Source organism: Apteryx rowi, unplaced genomic scaffold (assembly GCF_003343035.1).
Source record: "Apteryx rowi isolate R43461 unplaced genomic scaffold, aptRow1 scaffold_38, whole genome shotgun sequence".
NCBI lineage: Eukaryota > Metazoa > Chordata > Aves > Apterygiformes > Apterygidae > Apteryx > Apteryx rowi.
The window spans coordinates 141799-155848 of NW_020450307.1; the positions used below are offsets into that span (position 1 = coordinate 141799).

Genomic DNA, 14050 nt, shown 5'->3' on the forward strand with positions numbered 1-14050 from the left:
ATCTTCACGCACATATGCTTATCATAGAAAATATTAAGTATTTTGAACAGAGTCATACCCTAAGAAAGGGCTGGCCAGGAATTAAGGAATTAAGATACTTGTTTCGCTCTTAGAGGCACACGCACCCAGGAGAAAACTTCCAAGGAGCTGCACTCCCTTTCAAGCCCCTAAACAAAAGCAACAACAAAAACAATGGGGAGAAAAAAACCTCATTCCGGCCCACCTTTACTATTTTTTCCTTTATTTGATTAAGGAAGTCCCCTATTAAATGCTGTTATTTCAGCCATCTGAGATCACGGTGTCTCTTGGGGCACAGCAAAGTGAAATTCCTGTGATTAAAATAATGGAAACAATGAGATGCAATATAAAATAATCAATAACAAGAGAAACTACTCTAAAGATTTGGTCTGGCCTCTCTTCTTTGCCTCTGGTTTGGCTGTTTGAACATACCGGGTACTTTTTACTGACCGTACCACCGAGCCAACCTCTGCCTCTGCAGAAGCCCTCAGCTGCAGATGGCACCATATGGACCGACGCTTGCCAAGCCGCGCAGCAACAGATCTGCTGTTCCCACCAGCGCTTGGACTCGGCGACCAAAGACGACAACTTGCAGTGCTGCAAGAGCCGGCACGGCAGGAGGCTCAAAGTCCCATACCTGCCACATCCACACCAACAAAATCACATCTGTATTGACACGCCAGAGGCAGAGGGCAGACCGGCTGTGTGTAGCAGGCATCTGCTATGGCTTCAGGAGAGACTCCATATCCACACCTTGACATTCACACCACTCAAGGGAAAAACGTGGCCATGGGTGCTCGTGAATTTGCAGTCCTTACAGCTCTGCTAGGAGCCCGGGAGCTAGAAGCTCATGGAGCAGCACCCACCCTAAAGCAAACAACCGACTGATTTTGTCCTGCTCCTGCTTGAAGCCCGTGGGAACAGCGAGCTATGCGCAAGTGCACGCACACACACACAAACACAATGTACAAAATATTTATTTAGAAAAGGTCTGCTTGCACAGCATATTCAACAGTAGTTTAAACCAGAACATCTTGAACGCCTTTTGGCAGAGGTACACTAATACAGTCACCAACCCACTGAATTTATCAGCTTGCCTCAAACGGACTGTCCCTTCGTATCGGGGCACAAAACACAAAAGAGAAAACAACAGAGGCAAGAAATACAGTCCTCTTCTGAGGGAGCAGAGCTTCTGAGGCCGGCATGAGAGCTCCCATGTGTCGTGTGATTACCTAAGTGCCTGCTGAATTTAAGGGGTCACTTTGTTCACCGATTCCGCTTTTCGCCAACGAGGAGAAAATGTCGCAGGATTTCAGGCTGGCTTGGCGCCACCACCCCAGCTCCGCTTGTGAATGGAGCAGAGGAAAGCTGCAGTGCTAATCGGACCATTTCTTTTTTTCTTACTCAGAAAGAAAAGGCAAAGAAAAAGACATTTCCCTTTTCCACTTGTAAAATTCTTGTTAAATACCAGTTTTGTGGCTTAGAAAATTCCTGTTTGGGACAAGGGAGAGAAGAGAGGAGAGGATGTGTTAGGCAGTCCTTAATTTAAAACAGAACAACACACATATTCAATACTTCCAGCCTTCATTTACTTCAGAGTAGCAGACTTATTTGCATTCAATTTTTTCTCCCCCGCGGTACTTTATAAAAGACCGTCCTTGGGAAAGCTCGTCCCATCCATGTGATACGGAGGCAAACAGCTATCATTTCCTTGATATTTCAGCTTTCAGGGAGTGCTAAATGCTTCTGTGCCGAGAGATCGAGCCTCTCTCCGTGTTTTTAATCAGGAAAATCATAGGTTTATTTATTTTAAGTCATTTGCTGGCTCTCCGGTGCTTTCTCCTGAATCTCCTCGTACTTTGGCGGCGGGGTGAGCGGTTCTATCGTTACGGGGCCCGTGCTGTTCCCGTCGGCGAGATTTAGCCGGATGTCCTTTAGGTGCAGCTTTTCGGACTTGATTCTCCGGACTTTGAGCGGTTTCAGGCGCTTGCTCAAGCGCGAGTTGTGCCGGCTGGGCTGCCGCTCCGCGCCGGGCTCTGCGCCGGCGGCACCCGGCGCTGGCGCGTTCTCATTGATCCCCGTTAGAGATTCGTAGGAGGGCAACGATACGCTGATCCGGTTGCCCCTATCCGAGTCTCTGGGCTCGGAATAGCCCGTGTTCATAACTTCCTCGTAGCTGGGGACATAGTACCGGGAAGGCACCTCTTCGTCCTCTTCTTGGCTGTAAGGGATAACAGTAAAACTATCAGCGTCTTACACTATTTTGGCTTCATTGGTGGAGGGGAAGGGAATAAGAGATTAAACCAAAAGCAGTAAAAAAAGGGATAGAAGTATTTGCCCCTCTACATTACATACCCGTTCATTTCAGTTGGACAGAAGGGATTGCAAGCAGTCTGCATTTCTCTAGCATTAGGACATTGCCTTTTACAATCTGCCAGAGCACAAGAGCCTTCTCTGTGGATCCCAGCACACAAAAAACCTGCTCTGAAGTTATCCGTGCATGCTCTGTAGCCCTCACCTACAGCATTTCCCAAGGAGAAGCCAGCAGGGCTGCCTTCTGCTGCCTCGGGTCCCATTTCTCCTCCATAACCCCTTCCCTCTCTGGACAGAAAACCTGCCACACGCAGCACTGCAGGGACAGGGTATAATCTGCATCACGTACTGCGCAGATTTTCCACGCTGCCAAGACATTTGGAGGACTTTTCCCGCAATCCGTGCTCGAGTGGAAGCTGTTTATTTAGATGGTCCCTCTTACGACAGCAGTCTTTGCCCTACTTAGTGGAGTTCCCCGAGCAAACAGTCACATCCTGAAGACTTTCGACAGGTCTAAATTCCATTTTCTGCAGCTGCCGGCCTGGGTAGGCTCCTGGAGCTGTAGTCGAAAGGTTGTTTGGCACCTCTGACTGCCCCAAGCGAGAGAGCACATCCTACCTTTTCTGCCCCAGCACCACATGCCTCCCTCCTCCCTGCTCCTCTGCAGCCGCGATCCTTCTTCCGCGTTAACCATTAATGACATCTCCTAGCACTCGTTCTCAACGTACTGTTTGTATACTAACAAAGCAAGGAGCTTAATGCCTCGGCAATGCTTCCTTGGGCACAGCTCCTTCCAGACCACAGTTTAAGCATAAACAGTGCTTTCTTTTACCTTCTGCACCATAAATGCAGCTGCATGAAGTCCTTCCCGATCTCTAAAACTTAAGTTTGAGCCCTAAACCAGGAGACGTGCTTGCCTTTATTTTAGCACGCGCTGCTGTTGGCCTTAATCTGTTTGCTCCTCACCAATTTGAGGAGGAAAACAGCTCTTGGTTTTATTTTTACACTAGATCCCATCCCATCCCCAGGCTCACCTGTCCTCCTGGTGCGAAGGCTCTGCAGATGCTTGGTGCTGGATCCTAGTAATATCTTCGCTTTGCCTCTTCTTGTCCCGGATATTCAAGCAGATGGAAAGCAAAAGCAGCAGCACTCCAGCCCCGACCAACACATAGGCCACGGAAAAGGTCTTGCTCTTCAAAATGCCTCCGCCGCCACGGTCGGGCTTGCTGCTGTTTCCCGCGTGGGCCGCGGGTTTGTCGGCCTGGCTGAGGCCGGGCACGAGGTTCCACACTGCCATGATGATCCCGAGGACGAGCATCCCCAGCCCTATGGCCGTCAGGGCGTAGTGCGAGCCGTTCGCCCGCGACTGGGCCATGGCACCCAGCGCCGGCTGGCTGGACGGGCTGCGGCCGGGTTACAGCATTTCTCGAGGCGCCGGGCGTGCGATCCTCGTATCAGGCGCGCGATCCCTCCCGCAGCAGACGGCGAGCTCTGGAAGGAGACCGAAAGTGCCGGTTAGCACACGACCGGATGCAAAAGCTACGCAGGCTACAATTTCAGGGAGCAAGATAACATCATTTTATTCCACTGGCTAACTCTGGAAATCTAATTACGCTGTCTCTGCAGAGAGTACACGAGGACGTAACACGGCAGCCAGCAGCAGGGTCCTTGCTGGCCGTCCTCATTAGGAACTAGAAAGCAGTATCTGTCCAAGACAGGGTCTGGTTCCCTCTACGCCACTTTTTTGGCATGCAGCACGGGAAAGCAGGCAGTGCCCATGACTGCCTTCTTTCTTCCTCCCACCTCTGCACAAAGCTCTCTTCCATCTAAAAATGCAGCTGGACTTGCTGCATTTCACCTGCTTGCGATTCCTCTTTAATGAGCAGCTTCACAAATCAAGCATCCCATGCAGGGTGGGAATTTGGGAGGCTCCCACCCACCCTTCCTGGAAACTCCTGCAGCCCTATGGAGGCTAAGGCAAAGGTTTTAAGTAAGATGGTCCTAAATATTTTCAGGCTTACTGAAAACCAGCAGAAATGCAGGATCCCATAACGCAGCCACACGAAAGCAGATTTTTACCCTTTGCTGCCTTCTCAGCTGTAATACCTACCTTAGAGCTGAGTTATTAACATTTGCTAAGCACTGAGATTAACTGTCCTTAAGAGGAGCAAACAGTGAGCTACACCATGTGGTGCTAACGGACCTCTTAACAGCAGGTGCTGCACCAAAAAAAAGCTTTACTGCGAACTAACCCGAAACCATTAGGAAAAAAAAAAAATCACAAGCTGTACAACTCTGCCTTTTTTCCTGTTCGAGATCGAGAAGGGCTGGTTGCGGAGCTGGCTGGCTGCCGTTCAGAGCCTCTCTGTACAAAGAAGAGAAAGCAAAACTGCTGCTCTCTGAGCCAAACCGACCGTGCAGCTCTTCCTGGCTGCTCCGGCCACAAAGACCGCTCCGAAAGCAAGGCCTCGGTGAAGCACCTGGCTCTCTTCCGGGGAGCGTTACCTTACTTTCGTAGGATACACGCCAGCGGCAGGTCCCCTGGGTGCATCCGAATGAACATATCAGGCTCGGTCCTGTCAGAGCATTTCAAGTTCTGAGCAAGACAAACCCACTGCAGAAACCCCACTTACACAGTATAAATTGAATTTCTGCATTTTCTTCCTTGCAAGAACTCATGTACTCAGTTTCCTAAAATAAACACAAGACGCCACATCTTCTGGCGGCCAGTCTCCTTGACCTTACCTTCTGAAGATGGCATCTGGGAGTGCAATCCACTGCTGGAAACTACACACGCTCCCAGATTTCCACACCACGCACTCCTGCGGCAGCGTCATCCGCAGTGTCCCAGTCCTGCGTGCTCGCCAAAAGCAGCACGCAGCTGCACAAACATGCCAGTGTATTTTCTTTTCCTCCCAGTCCCTGGCTATTCCAGGCTTGTTTGTGTTAGAAGTCACCCGTTAGATATGATAGTGCTGTGCGCTTTTTCCATACACGCCCTTACTCTTTATCACCGCAATCCAATTCAGTGGTACTTAGCTTCACGTTTGCTTCTTTAGTTTGAGAGAAAGCCTAGTTCCTTGGGTCAAGGGCCAAAATAAAACAGCATTCCCGGAAAACTGGCACTCGCAGGAAAAGGCGCACACACGAGCCAGGAGAGGAACAGAGCAAGTTGCAGACCAAGGCGGGCACGAGCCGTGGACGGACGCCTCAGGCCCCTGCAGAAATTGCAGAGGAACTGCTGTGCTGAACTGCTTTTGCTTGCACCAGCCCCGAGCCCTCACCCTTTTCCCAGGGAAACCTGCCAGCAGTCTCTGCCGCCTCCTTCCTCCCCCAGGCCCCAAAGTTTGGCCCGGGCACACAGCCTGGATCTTGCACTTTCTTATGCACAGCGAAGGACTGCTCTGGCGAGCGCCTCAATTGCAAAGTCGCTGCGAACTCGCTGCACTCTGCGGGCTTGTAAAATCAAGCAAGGATGTTGCATCATATGACCTCCTCCTCCGTTCGCTCTTGGCAGCACCAGCGCACGTTCCCGGCCATGCCAGCCGTGCCGCAGCCTTTTATAAAGGCTGCTGATGCGTCCGGACGCTATCGGACGCCACTCACCCTGCCACCGAGGCGCTGTGCCCCCGCTCGCCATGCTCCCGGCGTTCGCTCCTACCCTTCGGGGCTCCTCCGGCCACAAAGCTCCTTCCTCCTACCAGCCTGGTCCCCGGCCAGCAGTAATCCTGTTACAGACCCGTTCATTCGGCTCCCTCCCTCATTTCAGGCAAAATGGGAAGATGGGCATCTGCCCAAAGCCTTTTACGACACCGTTTCCCAGCGCACCACGCAGATGCATGCCTTAATTATAAGCGAGCCTTGCAAATTCACATGCACCGAAACCTAGAAGGCCCCCGGTACAGGACACCTTCTCCCACGCAGCCCACTTCCCACTTTGTCGCCACGTGTGAAATTGCAGTATCAAAAGCGGGACAATTTCTGCAAAGTGGCTCTCCGCAGCGCACACCACGACCGCTTGCTTGAAACTGCTGGATCCCTTCGCGGGCAGCAGTGGTGGAGTTTAAATCATTAGGGAAAGACTTCGGGACCGTGGCGTCGGGTGGTCCGAGACGGAGTCGTAGTGCAGCAGCAGCAGGACTGTCAGTCCCGGGATGGCTCTCCGCAAAGGGAGAAAAGGAAGGTGGTAGGATCCCGTCTCATCTTACTGACAACACTCCCCCTCCTGCCTGAGCAAGCTGCTGCTCACTCTCTTCCAAAAATGCACTGAAAGATTGGAGCGTTTTCTTAAGACAAGGACAAGCAAACGAATATTGTGTCAGCCTTAATAAATTCCAGCCTAGCCTCTCTGGTCTGACCTTTATCACCACTCCTGCTTCTGATTTTGGGTCTTCTGAAACCTGGCAGCAATATATTTTTTTGAAATAGATATGTGTGCACATATATGAATGAGCTCCTGTCTTCACACTGTCAGCAAGGTATTTTACAAACCTGCATTCGCCAGCTGAGATTTTACTTGCGAACGGCTGTCATGGCTTTGAGGAGGAGAAATTATGCCGGACGTGGTAGGTACAGAAAGCTTGCTGGCCAAGTAACATTCACCCACAGCATGAGCACAGACCAATGCCCAGCACAGGCTTGAGCACAGTTTCAGCACAGACTTAAGCACAGACTCAGCATAGACACAAGCTCACACTCTCCTGGAAATGCTCAGCAAAAGTCAGCAATGCAACACAGATCACGGTCATTTATTTCATGAGATTGGTGACTTTTTTTTTGGGGGGGGGGGAAGGAAAGTTTTCAAAAGCAACAACTTGTTCAGCCTGTTAAATCTCCCCTCAGATTCCCAGCATCTCCGGCTTCACTTTGGCACCTCCAGCCTGCTGGAAGCCGACAGGATTTAAGCTCCTGAATCATTTCAGTGCTCACAAGTTTTACGCAGATTCCTCGCCGTGTTGCACTGCAGATAGGGCAAATCGAATCAAACCAGAAGACTTGACAGACAAGTCTACTTCTCAATTGAATTATGTCTTATTTTGGCTTACAAGAGAGCTCTTCTATTGCCTGTTTAGCAATAACCGCAGCGCTGTGACGTCAACTGCGAAAGACGGGATCTGCTGCTATCTGTAACCCCGGGGCCAGCTGGGTGGGTCCCACATCCCGTGGTGCCGCCTGGAAAAGCGGAGGCAGTTTCAAAGGAGAAGGGCGAACAGCCAGCACGGAGAAAGGACCCAGCACGCAGCTCGAGGATCCGGGCAACCACAAAACGACCTCAGTCAGACCACAGTCTCTCTAAGCCCGGTGCCTTGTCTCCAACGCTTGCATCTCCTGCTGACAGCTAGAGAAAGACTATGAGGAACGCGACAAATATAATGCCATTCTCCCCAGGACTACATACTCTAGGATTATTAAAAAATACGGGAGTAAACTGATCCTTACGCACCTTCTTCAGACCACGCCATGCTCCTCTCCCCAGTTCTGCCCCTTCCAGGCTCTCGGGGCACCAGGAGACGTCCCTACGCCCCTTCCCTCCGACCGCGCAGGGCTTCCCGCGGCCCCGAGGACTACCTTTGCTCCCGGCCCGCGCGCACCCGCCGTCTCATGCCCGACGCTGTCAATGATTTACACCAGGAACTCCGAATCATTGACCTCGGACGGCGCGGCCACGGCTAGCCCTGCCTCCCTACCCCACGCGTGTATCCCGCGGGAAACGCTTCTTCTGCTCCTCACTACACATCTAGAGTTTGCAAAAACCAAACGCAAGCGCTTCTTTGCGGCAAGGGCAAAGCCAGGCCCACCTGCCTCTCCTCCGTGCTCTGCAGGGCTTCCCCAGAGGCATCTCCCAAGTGCTCCGGGCAAGTTTCAGGACGCCTAGGGGATGTATCTTCTTCTGAGATGTTTTTAAAGGACTAAGCTGGCACGGGAGGGCTTAGGACTCCTCAAATGCAAGATCGTGATGGCAGGAACGCTATCACGAGCATCCTGCAACAAAAGTACTACCGAGTGGATCCCTGCTCACATCCCGCCTGCCTGCTCTCGGTGAGACACCAGCCCCTCCGGGAGCAACTCACGGGCGAATGCGGAAGCTGGAAACACATCGCTGCCCGCAAAGGCACAGCCGGACGCCCACGCGCCTCCCTGCCCTCCGCAACCTCGGGGTTTATTCCCTCCCTCCCGCTGCGTCACCTCCCCGCTCACGCTTTGCTAACTCAAGCAACCTCAAGACAAATCTCACCTAGCAGACAGCCAAATTAATTAGGCAGGGCCACACACGACAGGTAAATCACCTTTTGGGTTGCTCCGGCAGAAAGCACGGCGGAGATGCCAGGTAATTTTTTTTTCTCTCCACCTACAGCGATTGCTAAAGATGAGCTCTGCTCTTGCTGCAACGGTGCGTCGCCCTTGTCGGGCCTTGCCTGATTCGTGATTCAGCCAACGTAAAGGGGTGCGAGGTGCCTCCTTGCGCAACTGCGGACGGGGAGCTTTGTCCCTCCTCCTTCCTTCTAAGCAGCGGAGCTAAAGCCTTCAAACAACTCAAAAATAAGCCCTTACCGGGTGTGAGCCCCTCCTCGCCCCATGCCACCCAAGCAGCCACGGATCAGCAATTACAGCTTTGCAAGCTGGCAAGAAAAACCGAAATCTGTGTTTGGACATACTCTAAGAAGTGTTTAGAGAGAGACACTCCGGGTTTTTTTATAACAACACTGAAACGCTAAGCTGGAGCCTGGTTTGGAAAAACCAGGAAAAACAAAGTGCTATCAAAAAAAAATGGCAAGAGCACCGAGCCCGCCGCACCTTTGCTGCTTGCTAGAGCCGCAGTTTGCATCCTTCCTGCGCCGACGGTAAGGAGCGCTACCGCCGGCACGCGCTGCAGAAGAGCTCAACGCTTCCCCAGCGAAGTCCACTTCAACCACCAGCCTCTCTCCATCCTGCAGTCCACACGACTGTTTTAACCAAGAGGGACGTCGTTTCCGACTCCAGCAGTATTTCCCCCGTCGAAAAGGCAATAAAGCTATTACTCCGCAGGTTTAAAAGCCGCCTGCATCTTCGACCGTTAAATCAGTAGTGACGTAGGACGCGGCAGGTGATCGAGTCGCCGCACGTTTCCGAGGTAGCGCGGATCGCACAAGCCGCAGTCACAGTATTTGCAGACTCTTAATTGTAAGTATGGGGCAGACAGCCATTAGCGCCGACTTTGCCATCGAGGTATGGTAAACGGCTTGCCAGTCTCTTTTTCCCCCATAATTTCATTACAAGAGTCAGAAGAACGCTTTCTGCCAACCTGTAATGGACTCTGGCATGGAGTCCTTTCAAATAAAGACATTTCCATTTGTTCGTGCTGATAATTCTGCTGCCGCACTTAACGGAGGGCTTTAAATAAATCAGGGGGGGAAAACACGCATTTTGTCAGGCAGGGGTAAGGACAGGTTTTCCTTGCACCAGAGGGGCAGTTTGGTCCGCTTTTCAGGGCCCTTCTCGCCCGCAGCTCACACGTTTAGCAAACGCACCAAAACGCACTGCCTCGACGACCAAAAATTTCCGGGCCAGGCTCTAGGAAAACAGAGATGCGGGAGTTTGGGGTGTTTGTCTCTCTCAAGGCCAGATAAGCGACTTGAATTTCAAGACTACGCCGTGCCGCGAGCCACTCCCCGCCACTTCTAGGAACTGAGGTCTTTGCACTCGGCAGAGGGAAAAAAGGAGGAAGATGCACGAATTCACCCTGGGAACCAGTCGAACAAGCCTCCGTGCACTTCCCAGGCCGCCGAGGAGCCTTCAAAGGAAAGACCTGCTGCAAAGAGGGACTCGAGCAAAGCAATTTACAGTTCTGCCGTAAAATAAAGGAAAACCACGTGTGGAGCAAGCCAAGCGCTGCCTCAGCACCTTTTCCCGGTTTAGCTCTGATTATACCCTATACCTTTATTTTCGACGTACCGCTGGCTCTCACCGCGACCCTTCGCAGCACGTTTTACCGACGGGGGGGAAGAACAGAGCCGGCTCCCTGCTCCTCGCGCGAGTGGGACGTCCCCACGCCCCGAGTTTTGCCCCAAATTCGGCTCCCCAGAAGGAGCAGCCCTGCGACGCAGCCCCCTCCCGATTTCGCTCCGGACCCCTTTAATCCATACAGTTTAGGCAAAGCTAAGACTATCCCCCAGCTTCTCCCCTTGCTTCTTTACAAGCTCATGGACAGCTTAAAGTTGTCTGAATCTGCCCCACACGCTACTTGAGAGAGATGATAGAGAAATCCCTCTTAAAAGCATGAATTTCGGTCCGCTGGTTCAGTGAATTCTCCCCGTCTCAGCTGGTTGTCCAGAGCCGCGCAGAGCTTTCCGACACGATCCATCTGCCATGCCGGCACGCCGTGCATCCGCGGTGCGAGCGCCTCCTCCTCGCCCCTGCGATTTGAAGCGCCTCCTTCGTCCCTTTGCCCCCCCCGACGCACCATCGCCTTGCCCTGCCCTGCTTCGGGACGTTTAAAACAAGTTCCCCCCCCCCGAAGATGCGCTAGGATGAGCTTCAGACTGAAGCACATTCTTACCGACAGCATCTATTTTTCCATAATTTCTTTCCGCGCACCTCCAGCATTCGCCAGCAGGCAGCTTAAAACCAGCACGGGCACTGCAAGCCACGCTCAACCTGTTTGAAAGCTCCTGGCCTGTCGCTGCCGCCGCCGCGTTTGCTCCAGGAGCGCTGCCAAAAAGGAAAAAAGGGGGAAAAAAAAAAAAAGAGGCTTTTGCAGAGGGAGCAGCCAAGCGAGGCTTTGCGTTTAAGGCTCGGGAGCGACGGCCTCCTCCGCCCCCGCGGTACGTGCCGAGCCGGCGGGCGCGAACGGTAGCGGGACGGCCGGGAACCGCTCCCAGCGGCAAGGGGACGGTTTCAGGGAGAGGCGGATCGCACCTGGGTTGGGGAGACAAAGGGACGGAAACAAAGGCGAGCGGAGGGCAGAAAGAGAGCAAACAGGAGCTGGGAGAGCTACGGGAAGGGGAGGCAAAGGCAGCCGGGAAACCCAGCGCCACAATGAGCCAGTGTTCGGCGAAGAAGCCACAGGTAGCTTGACACCGCGGGGAGCTCGCTCTGGGATTAGTCTGCTGCGCAAATACCTGCAAAATTCACCCAGTATGCGACTCGGTTCCAGGAGGGGCTGAAGAGCAAAATAAAAGCTAGTTTCTTCATAAAAAAGAAAAAAAAAACACACCAAAAAACACACTCAGTAATGTCTCAGTGACAGACAGGACCCAACCGCACATACCTGGGCCGCAGAGGACACAGCCTGGGGAGCCCTCCCTCCCCGAGGACTTTCCCACCCAGCGCGTGGACCTCACCTCCCTGAGGTCTCCACGGGAGGTGAGCTGCCACCAGGACACGCCAGTGCATTAAGACGCCGAGCGTGGGCAGAGCATCACCCAGAGTCAGTTATCTCCGAGGCAAGGATGGTCAAACATTCCTGCTTCCCCGGCCGCTTCCCCTCACGAGAATTTTTCCACCCATGTAATTAAGCTCATAGTTAATTAAAGGCAGATAAAAATGCTTCCGACTCATTGTGGTTTAAGGGCTGGGTCGAGTATCCCCGCACCCACTCATTCCTCGGGGGTTTTCCCTTTCTGGCCAACACGCAGAGACGGGAGGTGGACATACATGCCCTGCAAGCCTTGCAGGACACTGGGATCTGCCTTCACTAGCGCGCAGAGGGGCAAAACGCAGGCAGGTCTGGTGCTGAGGGCCCGAGGTCTGCCCTGAGTGAGTTTTACGGGGTTGACTTCAGCCCCCGTGGCCTCAACGCCCATCGGCACCCGGAGCACTCTAGTATGACCCAGGACCACGTCTTCAGGTGCGGCTTCATCCGAAAGGGACCCACCTTGCACGCTCCGAGATGCAAACCAAGGATGACAGCTAGACCGGCTTCAAAAGCACCCTCCTGCTTTTAACTACAACATTAGCACAGTTGCATCCTTCGTGACCCAACAAAATCAGCCTTCCAGCGCAACTTCTAACTTTTGGGGTGTGCTTCCATCAACACGCTCCGATTTCTGCTCACAGGGCCACGCTTCCCAATAAAACGAGCTGCAGAGAGCTCAGAGACGGTCGCCCCAGCAGATACCCTGCCTCCGCATCTCGCTAGCCCTGACGGGCCAATGAAGGGATCTTCGAGGAGGGCTCCTGCCGTCCCCTCCGGGCGCGTGGCGCCTTCTGGCCTGGATGCTGTTCCTACGGTAGATACGGGCCTCTCAAACCCAAGGGAGTTCCAGCAGGTGCAATTTAACCCTCGGGGGTTTCCACGGGTTTCTCTCACACACGAAATCAGTAGCAAACCAGCCCTATCTGCTTCTGTCACACCAGCGCTGGGTGTAACACAGCTCCTTCCCTAAGACAGCCCACTTGTTAAGTCAACACGGGGCAGGCCCGTACTTTGATTGCATCTGACACGGATAAGCACACACAGAAGGAGAACGCTCTGCAAGGAAAGCTGTCAGCAACAGCCCATAAAACCACCCGGCAGCTGCAAGGCGCACGGTTCAAGGCTGGGCAAGGTATTGCGACAGAGGGCAAGGTTTACCCAGGCTTGGGGAGAGCCAGGCAGGCTTCCTCCTTCCCCCCGCCGGGAACACCGGTCCCCACCACCCCTGTGCCTCCACGAGCCCGCGCCGGGGTGAAACTCCAGCCCCAGACGTTCGCTTTCAAGCCAAAGGACACGGCGTTTTTTTGCCACGTCCCTCCACACAATGCAAGGATTAATCGCCGCCGCCGCGGCCTGAGATAAGAGTTTCCAAAAATAACCGGGATTGCGATGGGCACCACCCCTACCCAAACCACAGAAAAGGACGGGGTGTGCCCACCGGCTGCACACCCACGACAGCGAAGCGCCCGCGCGGGCGCGGACATCTCGCCAGGCGACGTCCCTGCACTCTCAATGCACCCGTTGCAGTTGTTTGCATTAATACAAAGAGCTGAAAACCCACCGATTTTTTGCTCGGTTAATAAAACTCCCGCGTGGACCTGCCACGGGCCTGCAAAGGGTTTTACCGCCTTTGCTCGCTTTCCAAACAGACCCGCGCGCAGGCTCGGTACCTCGCATGGTCTGGGGACGACGTCTCTCCCGCCCGGCACCTCTTCCACCGCGCTGCGACCTGGGGGAAGCGGGCACAAAACCCACCGCTGGCTTTTTCGGGGGGGGGGGGGGGGTCGTTTCTCGCCTCCTCTCATCCTAACGCGAAAGGCCGTGGCGCTTCCCTCTCCCCCACCGGGGCGGTTTTCCCTTGTCCCGCTCCTCGCTTGGAGGCATCCCAGGAGAGCAGGGGACACCTCGGGGATCCCCCTGCGCCAGGCAGGGGCTCGTCCCGGCGAGCTGCCCCGGGTTGGGGCACCGCGGGGCTGAGCCCGGTTCCCTGCACCGGGGCTGAGCCCGCACCGGCCCGGTGCCCCGTCCCGTCCCGTCCCGTCCCGGTACCTCGCTGCCGGCGGCGGCTCCGCTGGCTCCGACGCGGCGGCGGCGGCGGCCCGGCGGCTCCTCCCCGGGGCGGCGCCTGCTCCAACCCGGCCCGGCCCGACCGGGCTGCACCGGCCCCCGAGCCCGGCGGGACCCCGGTGCCACCGCTCATGCAGGACCCGAGAGGCTGCCGATGCACGAAAGCGGCTGCGCCCCGCCGGCACCGACGGAAACGCGCCGCCCGGCAGCAGCCTCCGCGCTTCCCCGTCCCCTTTTCCAAGCGCTTTCAGCCTCGCG

General features: G+C 54.4%; 1 protein-coding gene across 1 annotated transcript; it reads right to left on the reverse strand.

Moving 5' to 3' along the window:
- Positions 1 to 1018: 1018 nt before the first annotated feature.
- Positions 1019 to 13788, reverse strand: TMEM51 (transmembrane protein 51). The gene is made up of 3 exons (XM_026074079.1): positions 13775 to 13788; positions 3366 to 3822; positions 1019 to 2239 (listed from the first exon to the last, which is right to left on the reverse strand). The coding sequence occupies exons 2-3, from the start codon at positions 3704 to 3706 to the stop codon at positions 1828 to 1830; spliced, it is 753 nt and encodes a 250-aa protein (XP_025929864.1). The 5' UTR covers positions 3707 to 3822; positions 13775 to 13788; the 3' UTR covers positions 1019 to 1827.
- Between the last annotated feature and the right edge of the window lie 262 nt (positions 13789 to 14050).

Coding starts and splice junctions, on each gene's coding strand:
- TMEM51 (XM_026074079.1), bottom strand. CDS start 3,706: ATGGCCCAGTCGCGGGCGAACGGCTCGCACTACGCCCTGACGGCCATA. Junction 2,240..3,365: donor CCTTCGCACCAGGAGGACAG/GTGAGCCTGGGG, acceptor TATCCCTTACAG/CCAAGAAGAGGACGAAGAGG.